General features: G+C 51.4%; 2 protein-coding genes across 4 annotated transcripts; both read left to right on the top strand.

The window, feature by feature from the left end:
• Positions 1–3,229: 3,229 nt before the first annotated feature.
• TBC1D10B (TBC1 domain family member 10B) lies at positions 3,230–15,363 on the top strand. The gene is made up of 9 exons (XM_036279968.1): positions 3,230–4,143; positions 8,734–8,833; positions 9,131–9,238; positions 9,328–9,434; positions 12,571–12,685; positions 12,814–12,879; positions 13,079–13,268; positions 13,587–13,741; positions 13,829–15,363. Exons 1-9 carry the CDS (start codon positions 3,230–3,232, stop codon positions 14,492–14,494), a joined length of 2,421 nt encoding a protein of 806 aa, XP_036135861.1. The 3' UTR covers positions 14,495–15,363.
• A 1,723-nt stretch (positions 15,364–17,086) lies between these two features.
• On the top strand, positions 17,087–20,501 carry CD2BP2 (CD2 cytoplasmic tail binding protein 2). 3 transcript variants are annotated; one of them, XM_036280008.1, is made up of 7 exons: positions 17,087–17,182; positions 17,708–17,809; positions 19,060–19,192; positions 19,292–19,449; positions 19,550–19,985; positions 20,066–20,172; positions 20,255–20,501. In XM_036280008.1, exons 2-7 carry the CDS (start codon positions 17,732–17,734, stop codon positions 20,363–20,365), a joined length of 1,023 nt encoding a protein of 340 aa, XP_036135901.1. In that variant the 5' UTR covers positions 17,087–17,182; positions 17,708–17,731; the 3' UTR covers positions 20,366–20,501. The 3 variants fall into 3 exon arrangements, with proteins under 3 accessions (XP_036135901.1, XP_036135900.1, XP_036135899.1); XM_036280007.1 differs by having other exon boundaries at positions 17,089–17,182; positions 17,703–17,809; XM_036280006.1 differs by lacking the exon at positions 17,087–17,182 and adding an exon at positions 17,197–17,611 and having other exon boundaries at positions 17,703–17,809.
• Positions 20,502–20,939: the final 438 nt, after the last annotated feature.

Raw genomic sequence — 20,939 nt, 5'->3', positions numbered from 1 at the left:
ATTTATTGAGCACCTATAGTGTGCCAGATGCTGTACTGTGCTTTATGGGTGCACTTTGGCAAACATAACCCTCTTCTCATTTGGAGTTCACAGTCAAGAGAGGGTATGTGTGGGGGTAGTGGCAGAGTTTAGAGGTGGGAGAGAGCTATCTGGGGAACCTGAAGGATCAGAAAGGTATACATTTTCTTCAAGGAGAGGGAGGATTTTTTGAGGAAAGATGCAGAGCATAGAATCACTAGGTGTGAAGAGACTAGACAACCTAGGGCAGAGAGTTGCTATGTCATCTTGGGCTTTGTGCTTCAACTCCCTGGCCCTTGATTTCCCCTTCTATAAAATGGGACATAATTCTCATCCCACAGAACTTGTAGATGCGAACACTATTTGCAAACAGTTTAGTGAAATATAATCATAGTTATTACTTAGGCCCTGCCTTGGTAGAATTTACATTCCAGTTATGGAGACTGAATAAATTCAGGACATGACATAAAAGTAGAGGGCACAGCAGCCCTGTCTGGGAGCATGAAAATTACTATGAAGACCAGTAGAAATGAGTCAGGTGAACATGAAGGAGCAGGTGTGCCATGCAGAGGACATGGATGGGCCAAGGCCTAGATACGTGAAAGATGATAAGTGTTCAGGTTGCCAGAATTGTGATAGGGCATGAGCAGAGGATGCAAGGGGCTGGAAACCTCTGATACTGGAACTGGAGGGCGTTCAATGCCAGGCTGAGAGCTGAGACCTTGAGAGACTTGAAAAGGTTTGAAACAGGAGAAGGATATGGTCTAGTGTGAGTCTATAACCATGTTTTTGGATACTGGCTTGAAAGTTAGAACTCAGAGACACCAAGAGGGAAATTAGTTGGTCTCCTGCTCTTGGTTGACTGGAATGGTCCGTGGCTTCTCTCTCCCTTCTGGGCAAGAACCAGCTTGGCTGACTGTGCGACTCTGAGGTCCTCTCTCCCAACCATCTAGACCTCAGAGCTCCAGTCCCCTCCATATAGTGGAGGTCTGGGGCAATAGTGGCTGAGGAAGCTCCAGGAGGCCCAAAGTTGGCAATAGCACCTCCTCTTCTTGCTCCCTCTAGGACCCAATGTCCTGAGCAAGGTGCCTCCTTCCCTCTCCCTCCTCCAGCCTCATGCCAATGCCTCTAAGACATTTTCTTTTCTGGGCACTGGGGCCCAGCCACCTGTTGTCTCTAAGAGCTAAGAAACCACCCTAAACTTAGCAGCTGCCCTTGGCCTCCTGAACTGGCCCCTCCCTACCTCGTTTGACAGCTGCCTCACCTTATAAGGTTACTTTGGGGGTCCAGGCCAAGGGAGGAGCCCACTTATTACTGGGTTCTGGGAGGGAAGGAGAACTCCAAAGACAGGAATGGGGGAAGTGTTCAGGAAGCTTGGGTCAATTGGAAAGTATGGAAGTTGAGAAAGAGGTCAGCAGCAGTATATCTCAAACATTGAGTGGGAGTGAGTTCATAGGATCTGGGTCCGAGGAGCTTAAGAGAACTCAGAAACCAAGGAGGAACTGGGGAGTTAGACCTGACTGCAGTTTCGAGATGGTGCACTCTATGGAAATCGGCTGCCTCTAACCCTGGGGGCTCAGAGTAATGGGTAATAGTGGTCAGAGAGAGAAGGGGCTCAGAAAGTTAGGACTTTGTGTTTGTGATCTAGGATAAGCTGAGGCGCTCATAAGATTGGGGTCTGGCTTCTTAGCAGAAAATGAGGAGCACAGAGAAATGTGGCAATGAGAGGACAGGAGTTGATAGAAGGATCTTGGATCCCCAAGAGAATAATAACACAGATAGAGATTTCATGGTATTGGGAATTCATGATTTGGGGCCTGGGATCCCTACTAGAATGGGGCACACTCAAAGTATGAGGTGTGAGGACTTGGGGCTTGGAATTCCCATAGGAAATGGCGGATTCAGAGATGGGTCACTTCGAGTATTTGGGGGCTCTGGTTTATAGTCGCCTGGGCTTGAAGTGTTGGGATTGGTTGCCGGGAGGATGAGAATCAGAGCGGAGTGGAGGTGGAGAGTACTGAATCAGGGCACCGGATCTGTGTTAGAGCTCAGGGTCTCACATACCATCAGAGTTGGGGGGAGATCAGTAGCTGGATGGAGAATGGGGGCCCCCCGAAAGGACTCAGGCAGGGAAGCATGGCATTCTTATTGGCTAAGGGCTTCCTAATGCCCCCGGCCCCCGTCTCTTCGCGCTGTCCCCAACTGTCACCTCCCTCCTGCGCTAGTCTCCGGTTGTCACAGATATCCCTGGGCTGGCACCGCCTGCTGGCAGCACCCCTCCCCTTTGGGTACTGCCATTGGCTGAGACAGCTATCTATTTTCCTCTATTGCTAAAGTGAGAGAATGCGCTCATTGGTTGACGAGGTAAATTAATCGCAGATTTGGTCCGACCCCCTTCCACCTCACAGCTGTCATTCCTTCTGACCTTCTTGGGAGACGTAAAGAATAACTCAGCTCTTCCTATTGACTGCGGAAGCTGTCTGTCATTTCCCCAATAGACGTCACTGTCCGTCAATTTCACGTCCGCCTATTCCCCTTTTCATTGGCTGCCTTTTTATTGTTCCTATTAGCCAGGCCCGCCTCTTCTAGCACAGTACCCGCCTTCTTCCGCGGTTATTTACTCTTTCGCTATTTTTATTGGCCATGAGGTTCAGTTTTCTCTTTTTCTATTAGTTACTTTTTTCGTTCTGCCTCCTCCTGCCTTCACTCGCCCTCTCACTGGTCTTATACGTTTCCTCCATTTCCCCTTCCCACCTCCAACCTCAGCCACCCGCCCAACGATTGGTAGAAACCCAGTTCCCTTTCTCCTATTATTCGTCCAAGCCCTCTAACGAGGCGGGAGCAAAAAGAAGCGCGATGGGACGGCCCGCGCGCAGGCGTGAAATGCCAAAACGCTGGCCGCTTAGCCGGCAACCGGGGGTGTGCGCAGGCGCGAGGTCGGTCGCTTGCCTAAAGCAGGAGGGAGGGGGCGGCGGCGAGAGAGCGCTAGGGGTGAGAGGGCGCGAGCGAAACCTGGGCGCCAGGCGCCTCCGGACCCCAGCGCCGCCTCCGCGGGCCCGGCGGCCGCCCGTGCGCCGTCCCCGCCCCTGGCGCGCGCCGGGCCGCGCCCTTCACCTTCTCCCCTACCTCGGCGGGCGGCGCGGAGCGGCCTAAGGGGCGGCGCCTTCTGCGGCCGTCCCGGCGGGGGGGATGTGAGGGGCGGCCCGCGGCCATGGAGACGGGCCCAGCTCCCCTTGTGGCCCCGCCACGCCGTCATGGCGCCCCCGCGGCCCCCTCGCCGCCGCCCCGCGGCTCTCGGGCCGGGCCCCTCTTGGTGGTGGCTCCGGGGCCACCAGTGACCACGGCCACTTCAGCCCCGGTCACCCTGGTGGCCCCCGGGGAGGCGCGGCCGGCCGGGGTACAGGAGCCGACCCAGACCGCGGCCCCGGCCCCGACGGTCACGGGCAGCACGGTGGTGATGCTAACTCCTGAGGCCATACCCGAAGCTCAGGTCTCCCCAGGCCCAGAGCCCCTGGTGCCCGCGGCAGTAGCAGGAGACCAGACTTCAGTGGCTCAGGCCCAAGGGGCAGACTCTCCAAAGACGAAGGAAACTAGGACCTCACCCATCTCTGGACCAGGTACCTCCACTGGGACCCCTTCCAGAACGGCTCCTGGAGCCCTGGCCGCCAAACCCCCGCTTGCCCCCAAGCCGGGAACCACAGTGGCCTCAGGAGTGGCTGCACGGATTGCAGCAGTGACAACAGGACAGGTGACAATTGGACATGGAGCTGCAACATCAGCATCAACAGGACAGGTTCCAGACGACCCTTCAGGGTCTGGCACAGGCCCTTCAGGGACTAGTGAGGCTCTGGTAGCTGTTGTGATGGTGACCCCTGCTCCAGAGCCTGCTGAAAACTCTCAGGACCTAGGCTCCACGTCCAGCCTGGGACCTGGCATCTCTGGGCCTCGAGGGCAGGCTCCGGACACTCTGAGCTATTTGGACTCCGTGAGCCTCATGTCTGGGACCTTGGAGTCCTTGGCGGATGATGTGAGCTCCATGGGCTCAGACTCGGAGATAAATGGGCTGGCCCTGCGGAAGACGGACAAGTATGGCTTCCTTGGGGGCAGCCAGTATTCAGGCAGCCTGTGAGTACCAAGTGGGCACCCAGTGGGACTGCTTCAGGGAAGCAGAGGTTTGGGGAAAAAGAAGCACCTTGCCCAGATTCTGGCAGCCTAGCCTCTTCTGAGGATCTAGTGGTGATTAGTGGGCATGGACTACTTGGCAATTCCTATCATGCCCTAGAGCATCCTCATCCTGAAGTTTCTGCACACTTGTGAATTTCAGAGCAGGTATCAGAGTTCTGTCCAAGTTGAGCCTCAGCTTTGCCTTTGGTGTGTTGTGTGCCCTTGAGCTAGTGTCTTATCCATTTCTGTGCCTCAGTTTTCTCTTTGAAGTGAAAGGTTGAATGAGATGATATTTAAGATCATCCCAGCTCCTTGATATGAAACTCCAGCTTTGGGCCAGATATTCTAGAGAGTTGGCTGGGCAGTGGTTGTGGTAGAGATCTTTGGTTCCATAGTGGGAAAGGTCTGGGAGGGAAGCAGGCATCTTACCTTCCTGGCAGCCTTAGGTCTGATGGGGTGGGGAGAAGTTTGGTTGGAGGAGAGGAGACCCTGTGAAACAGAAGGACAGACAATCTTGTTTTCACTGAGGAAAGGGGGTGGGGAAGTCCTCTTCCCCATTTCCTCATCTCTCCAGCCCAGCTTACTCTTTCCTAGTTCCCTCCAGGGGCCTGAGTCATTCCTGAGGTGGGGGTGTGATCACCTCTAACTTCTTCCTTCTCTCTGTTTGGATCCTGCCTATTGTTCCCCTACCCCTGTAACCTGCTGGTCAGTTCAGCCTCACCTGAGCACCTAGGTAGCAGGCCCTGTGCAGGATATTAAGGATAGAACAGTCATTTCAAATTGCTCATCATCTAAACTCTTGGTTTCAGTGTATGCTAGGTTTAGCTTAGAGATCATCACAGGATTTTGTTAGCATGTAGGGAATGGATATTTTGCCCATTCTGGTAATCCAGCTGAAGCTGATCTGAATCTTGAAGAATGTGTAGGATTTAGTCATGACTGGGCCTGTTGAAGTTGGTGGGGGACCTGCCTGGTGGTGTTGGGGGAAGCACTGTGAGTATGTATTCCAGGCAGAGTTTATAATTCAAAAAAAAATGAGAAAACCTTTGAGCACCAACATTCATGGTTCTATGAGGGGAAGGCAACTGAAGTTTGACCCTGATGCTTTCCCATGCATGAGGGATGTGTTGTTGTACCCAATGTACAGATGAAGAAGCAGTTGAGCGAACTGCCTCACTCAATCTGGATTCCTGTGACCAGTGGTTCTCTCCTCAATGCTATCCTAAGGAACTTGGATTGAATTGGATTTTAGTGAGCCCCACTTGTGTGCTGGGCACTGTGCTGAGTGCTGTTTCTCTGCTTTGTAGTTTGGTCCCTCTAAAATCCATCATCCATGCTGGAGGAAATCTCTGAGGCAAGGCTGACTGGGCCACATGTACCTTAAAAACTTTTAGTGGCTCCCACTGGCCACAGGATAAAGTCCAAGTGCTTTAGCTTACACATAGGCTCCCTTATTTTCTAGCTCTGCCAGCCTCTCTGGTCTTCTCTCCTACCACTCCTCACCATGCACTTAGTGCTATTGTCCTGTTGAACTGATTCATGCTCAGGCCAGGGATGCCTTTCTCCCCCTTATTTTCCTGCTAAATTCTACTCAGTCTTTTGTGACTTACCTCACATGTCATGTCCCCTTCTCCAGGAGGACTTCCCTGGTATCTGCTTCCCCTACTCCTATTAGATGCCTTTTCTGTGCACTTTTGTCACTGCATTTTATACACCATATTGTAATTATTTCCCTTGGTAGATTGTGACCCTCTTGAGGGCAGGAAAGCTTTTTTTACTCTTCCTGGTCTTTAGTAGAGTTTGGAACTGACTTATGATAGAGATTAATGAGAGAGTTTCTGTTTAAGGCACTTCTAGGACAAAAGGAACTAATATTTAACAAGTCCATCCTTTTAATAGTCCTTTATGTACTATTTTCAGTATTTTTTTAAAAATATTTTTATTGTTTTTTTTTTTTTTTTTTTTTTTTGGTATATGCCACTAGAGGAAACCGAACCTGGGACTCTCTGGTCCGCAGGCCAACGCTCCAACTGCTGAGCCAAACCGGCCAGGACTTACTGATTTTTTTAAAGAGAGAGATTGAAAAACATCAATATGAGAGAGAAACATCAATTGGCTTCCTCCTGCATGGTCCCTACTGGGGATCGAGCCCAAAGCCGGGGCATGCACTCTGACTGGGAATCAAACTGGGACCTCTCAGTCCATGGGACAATGCTCAATCCACTGACCCACACCAGCCGGTCTCAGTAGTCTTCTCATAACTTTGTGATGTAGGTGGTGACATCTCTTTTTACAGACAAGGAAGAGACTCAGGTTATAACTTGTCAAGACAACCCAATTACTAAGGGACAGAACTGGGATTTGACCTCAGGTCTGTCTGGAAAGCCATTCTACTCACATTCTACTTCCATTCTACTCACATCTGGTATTGGCTCCTACAAGTAACAGTTTCAAGACTGATGGGGGCCCTGGCTGGGTAGTTTAGAGCATCATCTTGAGATGCCAAATTTGCTGGTTCAATCCCCATTCAGGGCACATACAAGAAGAATCAGCCAATGAATGCATAAATAAGTGGAACAACAAATTGATCTCTCTCTCTCTACTCCCCCCCAAATCAATAAATTAAAAAAATTTTAAAGTTAAAAAGAAGCCTGGCCAGTTTTGCTCAGTGGTTAGAGCATTGTCCCCTGCACCAAAGGGTCCTGGGTTTCAAAGAGTCTTGGGTTTGATTCCAGTCAAGGGCATGTACTTCAGTTGAGGTTTGGTCCTGGCCCTGGTTGGGGTCATGCGGGAGGCAACCAATCAATGTGTCTCTCTCTACCCCTCCCTCTCATTCTATCTGAAAGTAAATGGTAAAATATTCTTGGGTAAGGATTTAAAAAAAAAAAAAAAGGTCCTGGGTTTGATTACCAGTCAGTGACACGTGTACCTGGGTTGCAAGTTCAATCCCACCCCAGTCAGGGTCATGCGGGAGGCAACCAATTGATGTGTCTCTCTCACAGAGATGTTTCTCTCTCTCTCTTTTTTTTATCCTCACGCGAGGACATTTTTCCATTTTTTTGTTCAGGTAGAGTGGGAGGGATAGAGAGGAAGAGAGAGAGAGAGAAACATTGATGTGAAAGGGACACATCGAGTGGCTGCCTCCTGCATGACCCAACTGGGCCGGGGACAAACTGCAACCACGGTATATGCCCTTAGTGGGAACCAAACCCGGGACTCTGTGGACCACAGGCCAACGCTCTAACCGCTGAGCCAAACCAGCCAGGGCTCGATGTTTCTTTCTCTCTCTCTCCCTCTCTCTTTCTCTCTCACCCTCCCCCCTCTCCCTCCCCATCCCATTCCCTTCCTCCCTTCCACTGTCTCTAAAAATCAGTGGAAAAAATATCCTCAGTGGAATCAATGGGAAAATAATCCTTTGTATTAACAACAACAAAAAAGTAAAAAAAAAAAAAATTGATGGGGCATCTTTAATGTGAAGTTCTGACAGAACAGTGGGCAAACAGTGTAAGGAAAGCTTCATTTGCCTGGGAATCAGGCGGTTTCAGGGAGGAGGAGGTAGAGAGAATTACAGATGGCTCAAGGGATCTCAAGAGTCTGATAGGCCCTGGCCAGTTTGGCTCAGCGGTTGGAGCGTCGGCCTGCAGACCAAAGAGCCCCGGGTTCAGTTCCCGCTAGGGGCACGTACCAAAAAAAAAAAAAAAAAGTCTCATAGCAGGAAACTTGGACAGTTGCTTCTAAGGCGACAGAGAAGTACATTTATTTTATATTTTATTTTATGGATTGTAATTGTTATTACTTCCTACACCTTTGCTATGTGTTATCTCTTATAAACTCTCAGGTAGATATTTTCTCTCTGTCTTATAAATGAGGGAATTGAGGCTTAGTGGAATTAAGTGACTTCCCCAAGGTCATACAATAAAGAAGTGGTAAAGCTAGAAGTTGGAACCAGGGCTAATGCACAGTATGGTTTTAAATATTCTATATTCTTTCCCCAAAATTATATACATCAGAGGTGGGATTTAAACACACTTCTGTATATAGAGATCCAACATGAAAACACAATCTTTGTGCAGAGATTCCTTCCTATGGGAAGAAGTCCTTTCAGTTTGGTGAATTAGGGCCTTGGATAGTCAAGTGGCCAGACCTCTATGTTTGGCAACTCACAAAATGCTTTTTTTTTTAAATCCTCACCCGAGGACATTTTTGCATTTATCTTCAGATAGAGCAGGAGGGAGACAGGGAAGGAGGGAGAGAGAGAGAAACATTGATGTGAGAGAGACACATCGACTGGCTGCCACCCACACAACCCCAACCAGGGCCAGGGATAAATTGCAACTGAGGTATGTGCCCTTAATGGGGACTGAACCCGGGACTCTCTGGTCCACCAGCTGATGCTCTAACTGCTGAGCCAAACTGGCTAGGGCACTTACAAAATGCTTTTATGGCCAGTCTCTCATTTGAGCCTGGGGAGGTGGCTTGCCTCAGTTCACCCAGAAGTCCAGGCTTTATACTATTGCTACTTACCCTTTCCATGCTCCCCCCATCCTGCAGAGAGAGCTCCATTCCCGTGGATGTGGCTCGGCAGCGGGAGCTCAAGTGGCTGGAGATGTTCAATAACTGGGATAAGTGGCTGTCACGGCGTTTTCAGAAGGTTTGAGAAGGCTAAGTGGTGGGCAGGGCAGTGCACGAGGGGCGGGGGCAGGGTGGGCCCCTGTGCTCTGGGGAAGCCCAGGAACATGATAGTATCTACTCTCTGGACCACTGTTGGGGAGAGTTGGTAGTTGGGCCTGGGGGAAGGAGTAGCTTTAAAGATAGACCAGGCCAGGTCTAGTGGAGTCAAGCCTATGGATTTGGGAGGGGTGTCCCAGGGAGCCTGAGGACTGCTGGAGAAAAGTTGGAGGCTCCGCCAGTCCCTGAAGCTGTCCCCCTGCCTGCCACTCTGCCTTAGGTGAAGCTGCGCTGCCGGAAGGGGATACCCTCCTCCCTCAGAGCCAAGGCCTGGCAATATCTGTCAAATAGCAAAGAACTTCTGGAGCAGAATCCGGGCAAGTTTGAGGTGTGTCCAGGGTGTGGGGACATATGACACTGGGTGAAGGATATCATCAGCTGCCCCCGGATCCTGAGGTAATTCTTGTCCCACTGCAGGAGCTGGAACGGGCTCCTGGGGACCCCAAGTGGCTGGATGTGATTGAGAAGGACCTGCACCGCCAGTTCCCTTTCCATGAGATGTTTGCTGCTCGAGGGGGACATGGGTAAGGTGGCCTGACCATGTAGGTCAGTTAGCAAACACTTGTTGAAGGCTCCAGGTGGATACAGGACTAGGTTGAAAGCAGATCATGCTCTCCAGGACTTCTAGAAGGCTGGTCCTTCGTGGATAGAGTGTCAAGCCATATTGAAGGAAGTGTCCTGGGAAGAAGCCTCTGACTTGGTGGGTGTGGGTGCGGGGGCTATTGTGGGGGCAGGAAAGGGAGGCACATCAAGGGCCGATGGCATTTGAGCTGGGTTTTGAAGGCTAGATGGGAGTAGAGCAGGGGACAGGTTTTTCCTGCCTGGGGGTTATGTAAGCTGTGTTTGGGCAGTGGTGTTGGGTAGAGCTGAAGCTGGAAAAGCAATTTAGGGCCGGATGACCAAAGGTCCTTAAATGCTGTGGCAAGGCACTTGGATTTTTGTTCTTTATCCCAGGCTTCCTCAAGATGTATACTGCTCCCCAGTAATGTGCGAGATAGTTTTTTATCAATAAGTTCATTCCTTCAGCAAATATTTATTGAGCACCTGCTATCTGCTAGTCACTCTGCTAGTCATAGGAGACAGCATTGAACAAGAGACAAAAACTCCTGCCCTCATGTTTTAATGGGGATAGACAATAAGATGAAGGAAAGTATGTTGTATGTGAAATAAATGATGGTGGGTATTAAAGAAGAGTTTAAAGCAAGAGAGGGGAATAGAGAATGTGAATGGAAATGGGGGTTATAAGTGACTGGATCTGACTTGTGTTTTAAAAGGATCATTCTGGCTGCTGTGCTGAGGACAGCCTATAAGGAGACAAGGGCAAAAGCAGAGAGACCAGTTAGACTCTTTGCATAATCCAGGAGAGATGTTGATAGATGAGGATGGTAGCAGTGGAATTATAGAGATGTTATATTCTGAAGGTAGAGCCAAAAGGATTTGCCAATCAATTACATGTGGAGTGTAAGAGAGAACAAGGAGGAGTTATAGATGACTTTAAAAATTTTTGGCCTGTCCTGGCCGGTTTGGCTCAGCGGTTAGAGCGTCGGCCTGCAGTCCAGAGAAACCCAGGTTTGATTCCCACTAAGGGCATGTACCTCGGTTGCAGTTTGTCCCCGGCCCTGGCTGGGTCGTGTGGGTGGCAACCACTCGATGTGTCCCTTATACATCGATGTCTCTCTCTCTCTCTCTCTCTCTCTCTCTCTCTCTCTATCTGAACAAAATATCAAAAAATGTCCTCGGGTGAGGATAAAAAAAAAAAATTTTTTTTTTGGCCTGGGAAACTAGAAGAATGGAGTTACTATATACTGATGTGGATGGAGAAAACGGGGGAGGGGTAGGTTTGGGGGGTATATCAGGAGCTCAGTTTTGGAATGTGTAGTTTGAAATACCAAATGGAGATGTCAGATAGGTCGGATGTACAATATATACAATTATGGATTTCGGGGAGAGGTTTAAACTGGAAATAAGTTGGAAATTGAAGAGTTGTCAGCCTCTAGATGGGACTAAATTTCACCCATGGGACTGGATGAGGTTGTCAAGGCAGCAAGTGTATATATGAAAGGAAGCTCAGAGATTGAGCCCTGCAGCTGCAACATTTCAAGAATAGTAATTACTGAGAACAAATCAATAAAGGGGACTGGAAGGAGAAGCTGGAGAAGTAGAATGAAAACCAGAAGTGTGTGATTCCTGGAAGCAAAGTAAAGAGGAGTTTCAGGATCAGCTGTATGAAATGCTGATGGGCCAAGTAAAGTCAAGCTGCAAACTGACCTCTGGACTTAGCACTGTGGGAAGTCATTGGTGACTTTGATAAAAACAGTTTTTTTGGGGGGGAGGGGACAGTGGATTAAAGCCTGACTGAAGAAAGGGAGAAAAGAAGTTGAAGACAGTCTGTATTCTGGAGGAGTTTCACTGAATATATAAGGAAAGAAACAGTGTGGTATTTGGAGGGGAAAGTCAAGAGACTTATTTTAACCTAAAGGAAATAACATGTCAGTATCCCAATGGGAATGATCTATAGAGGGAGAAAAATTGATACAGGAGAGATGGGAAGGTTGCTGGAGATGGCCTGTCTAGGCAACAGGAGATGGGATCCAGTCCCAAGTGGAAAGGCTGTGCTTGGCCAGGGTCACAGACAGTTTACCTATAGCAACAGGGGAGAAGGCAGGGCACAGAAGCAGGTAGGTATTAGGTAAATAACTAGTATATCAAACTTGTCATTTCATAGATGCTGTTGCAAAGTGGAGAATAATAGTGTAGGGGTGGACTGCAGGTAAAGCACAAGTGAAGATCACACTTCAGTGACTGAGTTTTGGGAAACACTACTGTAAGCAGTGGTCAGAAGTATGTGTGTGACTAGATGGAGGGAGAGAATCTGGGAGGTAATTACCTTTTCCTGGGTAAGATGAAGGTCTGAGCTGTAAAATGGCTGTGGAGGTGGAAAGAAGGAACAGACTGAATGAAATTTAGGTTATGGTGTTGATAAGACCTGGTGATTAGCAGTGGGGAGTAAAGGAAGGCCTTCTGTTTTCTGGTGTGGGTCTGAGTGGATGCAATTTCCAGACAGTGATGGGGTACTCTCAAAGAAGAGGAGCAAGTCTAGGGCAGAGATTTTATTATTTTGGATGCAGAGACAATAGAAAGGTCTGAGGCACAGCTGGGTTTCCAAGCCTTCACCAAGAACTAGGGCCCGTTGGTCAGGGGAGGGGAGGAGGCTGATGAAATCTGTGAGAAAGATAAGGCAGGCCTTGCCCTGGAGAGCTCCTCTGGGTGATAAAAGCATTCAGTGTGTGTACTAGAGGAGGACTGAAGCTGTGGATATTGAAAGTTTCCACAGGAAGATGACCTTGAAGGTTTATGGGATGCTGGCAGATGGAGGGAGAGTGAGTACACACTGCTGGGGAGTGGTAGGGAGCACATGGAGTGCGCAGGCAAGGGTGGAAGTCTGCAGCCTGGAATGCTTAGACTGTGAGTCTTTGGCTTAAATTTGATAGGCAGGACTAGGAAGGGAGATGGAGGTGTGTGGTAGTAAAGCTCTGATGTTAATCTGGAATTAGAGTTTGGAGGGGTCTGGGCTGGGACTCGAGGTAGGGCAGGTTTAGTTGGGGCAGAGAGCTCCCAACTCTTGTGATTGCTTTTATGGTCTTTCCCTGATACCCACAGGCAACAGGACCTGTATCGAATCCTTAAGGCCTACACTATCTACCGGCCTGATGAGGGCTACTGCCAGGCCCAGGCCCCAGTGGCTGCAGTGCTGCTCATGCACATGCCTGCTGAGGTCAGCATACTCTCCTGGCTGGGAAGGGGATGGAAGGATCTTGGCCAACAGTGGTGATGGGGGAGCTCTCTGCTCTGTTTCTCAGGCCCCATACCTCCCTCTGTCCCCCTTGTTCTTGCCCTTCTCAGCAAGCCTTTTGGTGCCTGGTGCAGATCTGTGACAAGTACCTCCCTGGTTACTACAGTGCTGGGCTGGTAAGTGTCTGGAGGCTTGGTACAATAGGGCTGTGGCTTTTCCCCAAGGCTGCAGGAAGGTCCTTATCCTGCCCCACCCTCTGCCCTTCTATCCCTCTGCTCTGGGCCTCACTCACTGAGGTGAGGATCCCCTGCTTGATCTAGTTCTACCCCAAGGGGGCCACAGCAGGCCTCTTCTCAAGGCTCATCTCACCTCTAGGAGGCCATTCAGCTGGACGGAGAAATCTTTTTCGCGCTGTTGCGCCGGGCCTCCCCACTGGCACACCGACACCTGCGGCGACAGCGCATTGACCCCGTGCTCTACATGACAGAATGGTTCATGTGCATCTTTGCTCGCACTCTGCCCTGGGCTTCAGTACTGCGTGTTTGGGATATGTTCTTCTGTGAAGGTACATTTGTAGCCATTCAATCCATGAAGGGGCTAGGGTTTTCATGGTGCCTGCTAGGTGGTAGTCCACTGATAGAAGGTGCTTGTTGGGTCTAGGGGCTGGAAACAGGCCTGGTCTTGGCTTTACCACCAACCCAGAGCCCGCTGTCCCTCCCAGGAACCTGAAACCTATGGCAGTTCATTTCCCTTCTTGGGGCCTCAGTTTCCTCATCTATAAGGTTGACAGTAGATAGGGATGGGAGCTGTGAGTCCCTCCTAAATGGGACAGGCTGAAGTCCAAGGCATGATCATCCATGCTGTCTTTTCTCTGACCCTGCAGGTGTTAAGATCATTTTCCGGGTGGCTCTGGTGTTGCTGCGGCACACGCTGGGCTCAGTGGAGAAGCTGCGCTCTTGCCAGGGCATGTATGAAACAATGGAGCAGCTGCGCAACCTGCCCCAACAGTGCATGCAGGAGGACTTCCTGGTGCATGAGGTAGGCCTTGACCTTGGCAAACCTCACACCTACTTCAGGCTATCCCCATTTCATCTGCATTCTGGTACCCATTTCTTCTCCTCCTAGGTGACTAACCTCCCAGTGACAGAAGCACTGATTGAGCGAGAGAACACAGCCCAGCTCAAGAAGTGGCGGGAAACCCGAGGGGAGCTACAGTATCGGCCCTCACGGCGACTACATGGCTCCAGGGCCATCCATGAGGAGCGTCGGAGGCAGCAGCCACCCCTGGGTCCCTCCTCTAGCCTCCTCAGCCTTTCTGGCCTCAAGAGCCGAGGCTCCCTGGCAGCTGGTGGGGCCCCCTCTCCACCCCCGCCTTCCCACAGGGCTAATGCTGGGCCTACTCCAGGGCCAGTGGTCACCGCTGAGGGACTGCATCCATCCCTTCCTTCACCTACTGGTAACAGCACCCCACTGGGTCCCAGCAAGGAGACCCGGAGGCAGGAGAAGGAACGGCAGAAACAGGAAAAGGAACGTGAGAAGGAGCGACAGAAACAGGAGAAAGAGCGGGAGAAGAGGGAGAAGGAGCGGCAGAAGTGGGAAAAAGAGCAGGAAAAGGAACAGCAGAAGCAGGAGAAGGAACGGCAGAAGCAAGAGAAGGAGCAACAGAAACAGGAGAAGAAGACCCAAGGCAGGAAGCTTTCGCTGCGTCGAAAGGCAGATGGGCTTCCAGCCCCCCAGGATGGTGGGGACAGGTCCTCATCCTCTGAGACCAGGCAGGATGCTTACTTCTGACCTCTGCCCTGGGGCTGGACTGCATGGCCCCCCTCTCTTTCCCTCAGCCAAGAGCAGACCCCTCAGCAGGCTGTCCGTCTTTCTGAGGAAAGTGGCTTGATTCCCCATCACCTTGCAGCTGCTGACCCCTACACAGCCAGGACAGTCAGAGTGCATAGGGCAGCTGGCATTTCCCTGAGGCAGCTGTTGAACAAGTCTGGAGCCCCTCACCTCCAGCTAGGTCCAGATGGGGTTTCTGTCACTCCTGCCCCAGTTCCCTTTGGGGTCCCTTTCCAGGTGCTGTCCTGATAGGCCTTTTGTCACCATATGGGTGACTCTTGGCGATGGGAGTCAGCAGTTTTCAGATTCTTACACTCCAGTTGCTCCCTTTACCCATGAAGTGGAGCTGGGTTCCTTTTTCTCTTCAGTCCTGCCTGCCTCCCCCACTTCCTGGCTGGGGGCCAAGGTCCTCTTTGCTTGACTTCTGGACATCTCTGTGTTGTAATTATGTATAAAGGACCTGGTCGGCCCAAGGTGGGCGTGTTCACTCTAGCTTCTGTCCTTTGGTTCTCCTTCCACAATTTTCTTGAACTCCAGTTTATTTAAGGGGACAGGCACTGGAACAGGAAATGTCCCCCACTTTCTCACCCACCACCCTCCTGCTCTCCTTCCTATTCACTCATCTTCCTCTGTATTCTCAGGCCTCACCAGGTCCCCTACCTTCCACCTAGTTCCCTTCTAACTCTCTAGCCCCTATCTGGGAAAGGGGTCTTTTCTTGAGCTCCAGGGGGTGGAAACCCAATGTTTACATTCTCTTCTGTATCTGCCCCCACCCCATGTGGCGCTTTGAGGAACCAGAAAAGAACCTGCTATTGTACCTGGGCTTGTCTCCTGCCTTGTTATTTGATGAAGGGGGTTAGAATAAGGACGGGGGAGGGAGGGAGTGCTGAGTGAGCCAGGATCTATTGAAGCAGTTGACTGGTCTTGGCAGGTAGGTACCTCTTGGCCTTTGGTCCATCTCTCAATCATTCATCAACAAACAACGGTTGAGCTCCTGGTCCACCTTTGCCTGGGAATTGGCTGTTTCCATTGTCACTGGCCTCTTGAAGCCCTCCATGTATCACCTGCAGTGTCCAGACCTTTCCAAAGTGCTCACACAACTCCTGGAACCTGGAATGGGGACTGAGGGTGGCTAGAAAGCCACAGTCCTGGGGTGGGGGTGGGGGGACAGGGGTGAGCTGGGCTCTTGGCCGGCTGCCTGGTACAGCTGCAGTTCTGGGCCACGAGGATAGTAGCAGAGCCAGCTGCCTCAGCTCACCCCAGTCCAAGCCCACAGCCAGGTTCCCAGCTCCTGGTTTTCTGCTGCCAGCTTGTGGGCCTGCCCATCTTATGTGCCCTCTACCCTGGGGGTCAGGATGGTAAAGGCATAGGGTTCTGTGGCTGTAAGGCATGACTCCACCTGGCAGTTCTTCAACAGGATGAGGCCCAGGGGTATGCTGTTTGCCTGGTGCTTCTGGTAGAAGAAGAGGTTTCTCTGGAGAGTGAACCAGACACTGATACCTGGTATTTTGGTCCCCTTTAGCAAGATGCCCTCCCAGTCTGGAACCTGTGTTCTGTACCCATGGAATAAACAGCACAAAGTTTCATGGTAGTACAATCTGGAGGAAACATGGAGCAGGAGGGGGGCAGGGGGTCCATCTTGTTGCCCTGGGGACTCACCATGCTGTTCTAGTGTGGTTCCAGTAGGCTCTTCCTGTTCACAGTCTTAGCCTGGTGGGATTCAGACTCTGTACTCAGAAGCTGGAGGTCTTGTCCCGACTGCACAGCACGGAGACCCACTTCCCCACCCCAGCTCTGCCTCTTGGGCCAGATTACAGAACCTGGGCTGGGGCCCTGTTTGCTGAGAGGGGTTTTATTCTGCGGCTGTGGTTGGAGAGAGGCTCTGGCGCCCTTTTCTAGGCCTACCTGAACTCAGCGCACAAGAGGCTCTGCCCTGGGTACTGGGCACAGGTGCCACTGCCATCTCTCCTGTGATGGACTTTCCCACCTCAGAAACCAGGACATCGCCCAGGGGATAGGGGTGGGGTTAATCCTCCCCCGTCCTAAAGGGTGCTGGGTTCGGAAAGTGCCCCACAGCGGTCAGGGACCTCAAGGCGGGCCATCCGGAGAGCCGGGCTTCGGACTAGGAGAGGGCAGACAAATAAATGCTGAGAGTGGAAAAGTAGGATTTCCAATGAGATGGTGAGGAGCGCGGAGCCCTCTGGCCAGCCCTGGGGAAAGGTGACGCAACCCTGGAAAGGGTAACTAGGGCAGGAACCCACTGGCCCTGCTCGGATTTCGTTCTCCACCGTGACCCTGGACACCCCTTAGGTAGAGTGCGCTCCTCTTTCTCCCTAGGGCCTCTACTGTGGGAAGGAACCAAAGCCACTTGGGGCCATCCTCTGTCCGATGAGGGTCCAGAAGTTCACACGTTCCGGCTTCTCGCGGTAGTCGCCCCAAACAACTCACGTCACTTTTGAAGGCGGGGTGTGTCTTTCCAGCTCATCAAGTACTTCCGCCCGCTCTTTCCTCTCACCAGAATGAAGCCACTTCCGGCTTCCCCTGGCGCCCTCCGCAGTTCTCTTCCGGGTGATGGCGGCCCAGTGCCCCGGATGTAGCCCTGGCGAAAGCCGCTCTCCTTTCCTTTCCCAGCCTTTTCTGGGTCCCTAGGTGAGCGTGCGCCGGTGGGACTGCTCGAAGCCCGGGGGCTCTGCCGCTTCTCTAATTTGTACCCATAGTCCGGGACAGCCCGCGGAGTCGGGAGTTCGGCGCAGGGAGGAGCGGGGCGGCCAGGGCGCCAAGTCCTGGGTCCACTCGGGTCTCACGGGAACTGAGGGAGCAGCGGTGGAGGGGCGGGTGTTGGCCGCGGACCCGCGTCGCGCCCAGGACTAAGGGGCTGGGAGTGGCGTGGTCACGTGGGGAAGCAGGTCTCCTTTCGTCTAGAGTGGGGGTGCCTATGGGAAGTCCTTCTTGCGCCCATCTTTTGGACCCTGATCCAGCAACTCATTTGGATGCCAACCCGGTCCCCAGGGCCTCTTGGCTGCCAACTCCCCTTTCGGCCCCTGATTCTGTGCTCCTACCCCTCACAAACTGGATCTAGTACGTACCTGGGGAAATGTTTGTTGAGCTGAGGGCCCTCTCGCTGTGAGTATCCTCGCCCAGTTCCCTTAATCTGCATCCTTCCCCTCAGCTCAGCTTGGGCAAGGCCTCTCTCCAGTCATGCCAAAGAGGAAAGTGACCTTCCAAGGTGTGGGAAATGAGGATGATGAAGATGAAATCAATGTTCCCAAGAAGAAGGTGAGCTGGCCACACTCCCATGTCCTGGGGAAGAGTGAGGAAGAGAGAAAAGGAACTGGAAGCCAGAAGAGGGGAAAAAGCTTTGGGGACAAAGAAAGAGTAGAAAAGGCTAGCTTTTCCATGTTCTCTGAGAAAAGGGTTTGGAGGACTTTCAGTTTGAGTCCAGATCCTGGAGCATTTTTATTTTTATTTATTTATTTTTTTGTACAGATAGAGTGGGAGGGAGAGAGAGGAAGGGAGAGAGAGAGAGAGAGAAACATCGTCGTGAAGGGACACATCGAGTGGCTGCCACCCGCACGACCAACCAAAGCCGGGGACAAACTGCACCTGAAGTACGTGCCCTTAGCGGGAACCGAACCCGGGTCTCTCCGGACCGCAGGCCGACGCTCTAACCGCTGAGCCAAACTGGCCAGGGCCAGATCCTGGAGCATTTTGAGGAATAGAGTGGATGCTAAGAAAAAAAAATTAATTCTTCCCACATTCTAAGTTCTTGCTGGGCCAATAATCAAATTAACAGAGATAGATTAACGGGAAAATCAAATTTTAATACATGCACGTGGGAAATTCACATAAGCATGAAAATTCCAAAAACAGGTGACATTTTGGACAAAGAAGTAAAGGTGGGGAATAGGGTCTTAGGTTTCAGAAGTGAGTATTGGGCAATTTTAGATAATTGAGGAAGAGCTGAACAACTGGCAGGCAAATTCTTGCTAGGCAACTCAAACAATGGGACACTGGGCATCTAGCTAAAAGGCTCCTGCCTGAAGCCCTATTGTTTTTCATACTTAATTCAAATTAGGCTGAGGTGAATATCCTAAGATTTTCCTCCCATAGTAGGTTTTTTTTGTCTGAATCTCTTGGGCAAGAGACAGGGGAGGGTCAAAGGTTCTTTCTGAGTTTTATTTCTTTTTTTTTTTATCCTCACCTGAGGACATTTTTACATTTATCTTCAGATAGAGCAGGAAGGAGAGAGGAGGGAAGAGAGAGAGAAACATTGATGTGAGAGAGACACATCAATTGGTTGCCACCCACAGGGCCCCAACTGGGGCCAGGGATGAACTGCAACCAAGGTATGTGCACATGCCCTTAGTGAGAACCGAACCCGGGTCTCCGGCCAAGGCTAATTTTTATTTCTTAATAAACAGCTTAAAGTCAATATTCCAAACAAGGCAGCTTCAGGGTAGCAAAACTTTGGTTCCTTTCAATAACCAGTAACCTGCATCTATGGACTGTCTGGCTCCTGCTCACAGCTGGTGGACCCTGTGGCTGGGGCAGGAGGTCCTGGGAGCCGCTTCAAAGGCAAACACTCTTTGGACAGTGATGAAGATGATGATGATGAGGGGTCCAGCAAATATGATATCCTGGCCTCAGAGGATGTGGAAGGTGAGCTGGAGGAACAAATGGGCTTCTGGGAATGTGGACAAAAGAGGCTTCTGTCTCTTTTTTGCATGCCTAGCATGGACACCTGTGTCTTTGGTGCAGGTCAGGAAGCAGCCACACTCCCCAGTGAGGGGGGTGTGCGGATCACACCCTTCAATCTACAGGAAGAGATGGAAGAAGGCCACTTTGATGCTGATGGCAATTACTTCCTGAACCAGGATGCCCAGATCCGAGACAGCTGGCTGGACAACATTGACTGGGTGTGGCTCAGGGGCTGGCATGGCTGGGGCCTGGAGGCATCAAGTGCTTGGACCCTATTGGCAGTTTGTAGGAAATAACACCCTTATTTCCACCTTACAGGTGAAGATCAGGGAGCGGCCACCTGGTCAGCGCTCACCGTCAGACTCAGAGGAGGAGGATAACCTGGGCCAGACACCACTGAGTGCCCAAGCCCTCCTGGAGGGTCTTCTGGAGCTCCTGTTGCCAAGAGAGACAGTGGCTGGGGCACTGAGGCGTCTGGGGGCCAGAGGAGGAGGCAAAGGGGGTAGCAAGGGACCGGGGAGGCCCAGTTCCCCCCAGCGCTTGGACCGGCTGTGTGGTTTGGCCGACCAGATGGTGGCTCGGGGCAACCTTGGTGTTTATCAGGAGACAAGAGAACGGTTGGCCATGCAGCTGAAGGGGCTGGGATGCCGGACCCAGGGACCCCCTGACCCCATACCCCAACCTTCTCTGGACATGTTTGCTGAGGAAGTGGCAGAGGGAGAGCTGGAAACCCCAACCCCTGTCCAGAGAGGAGGTGAGATTTAAGGGCAGAGGTGGGATGTTGTGGACGGGGTAGGACACTTGAAGCCCAAATGGCTTTGCTTGTTATTTTAGAAGCAGAATCACCAGGAGATGGCCTGGTGGATGTGATGTGGGAATATAAATGGGAGAACAAAGGTGATGCTGAGCTGTACGGGCCCTTTACCAGCACCCAGATGCAGGTAAGCCCCATTCTGCCTCTTCTCTCCCCTCCCAGCCCTCACCCCATCAGCCCTCCTCCAGTTCTGCCCTCTCTTTCTGCAGACCTGGGTGAATGAAGGCTACTTCCCTGATGGTGTTTATTGCCGGAAACTGGATCCCCCTGGTGGACAGTTCTACAACTCCAAACGTATTGACTTTGACCTCTATACCTGAGCCTTCTGAGGGCCAATTTGGTGGCCCTTTCTTTCCTGGACTCTATGGAGGAGGCCCCAGCTGCTTCAGGCAGTGAGGATATTGGGGGCCACTTTCAGTTAGTTTTCCCTTCCCAGTAAAAGCCTTTAGTTGTGTATTAGGTCCTTGGCTGTGCTGATGGCCAGAAGCCAGGGACCTCCACAACCCCTTTGGATTTGCCTCTGTCCTTGAGTGTTTCCTCATGAAGTTGCTTTTTTGGGAGTTTCTGGTTCCTTGAACCATCTCATCTTTGTTTACCACTCTTAGGGGTACAGCCAGGTTCGGTCAGGTTGCCTCTGGCCTCCCTACCTGGACTCTGCTCACCATTTAAAAAGCCCTTCACTCACATTTCATTCTCCAGTATTGGGAGTTTCTGTTTTGCTGTTCTTAAGTCTTTGGCTTTTACGACCTCAGTCTCTGTTCTTGCAGCCAGTATAGGATTAAGCCTCAGAATTGGAGATTTCAGGTCTTGAAGAGCTGGGACATCTGTTGGATGTGAGCAGGAAACCTGGTAGTCACTGTCTCCCCACTGTCTCAGGCTGTTTACGTGAAGTGT

This window comes from Molossus molossus, unplaced genomic scaffold (genome assembly GCF_014108415.1).
Source record: "Molossus molossus isolate mMolMol1 unplaced genomic scaffold, mMolMol1.p scaffold_m16_p_3, whole genome shotgun sequence".
Classification (NCBI taxonomy): Eukaryota; Metazoa; Chordata; class Mammalia; order Chiroptera; family Molossidae; genus Molossus; species Molossus molossus.
Note: the sequence above shows the minus strand (reverse complement) of the source record. Positions and strands in the feature narration are given on the sequence as shown.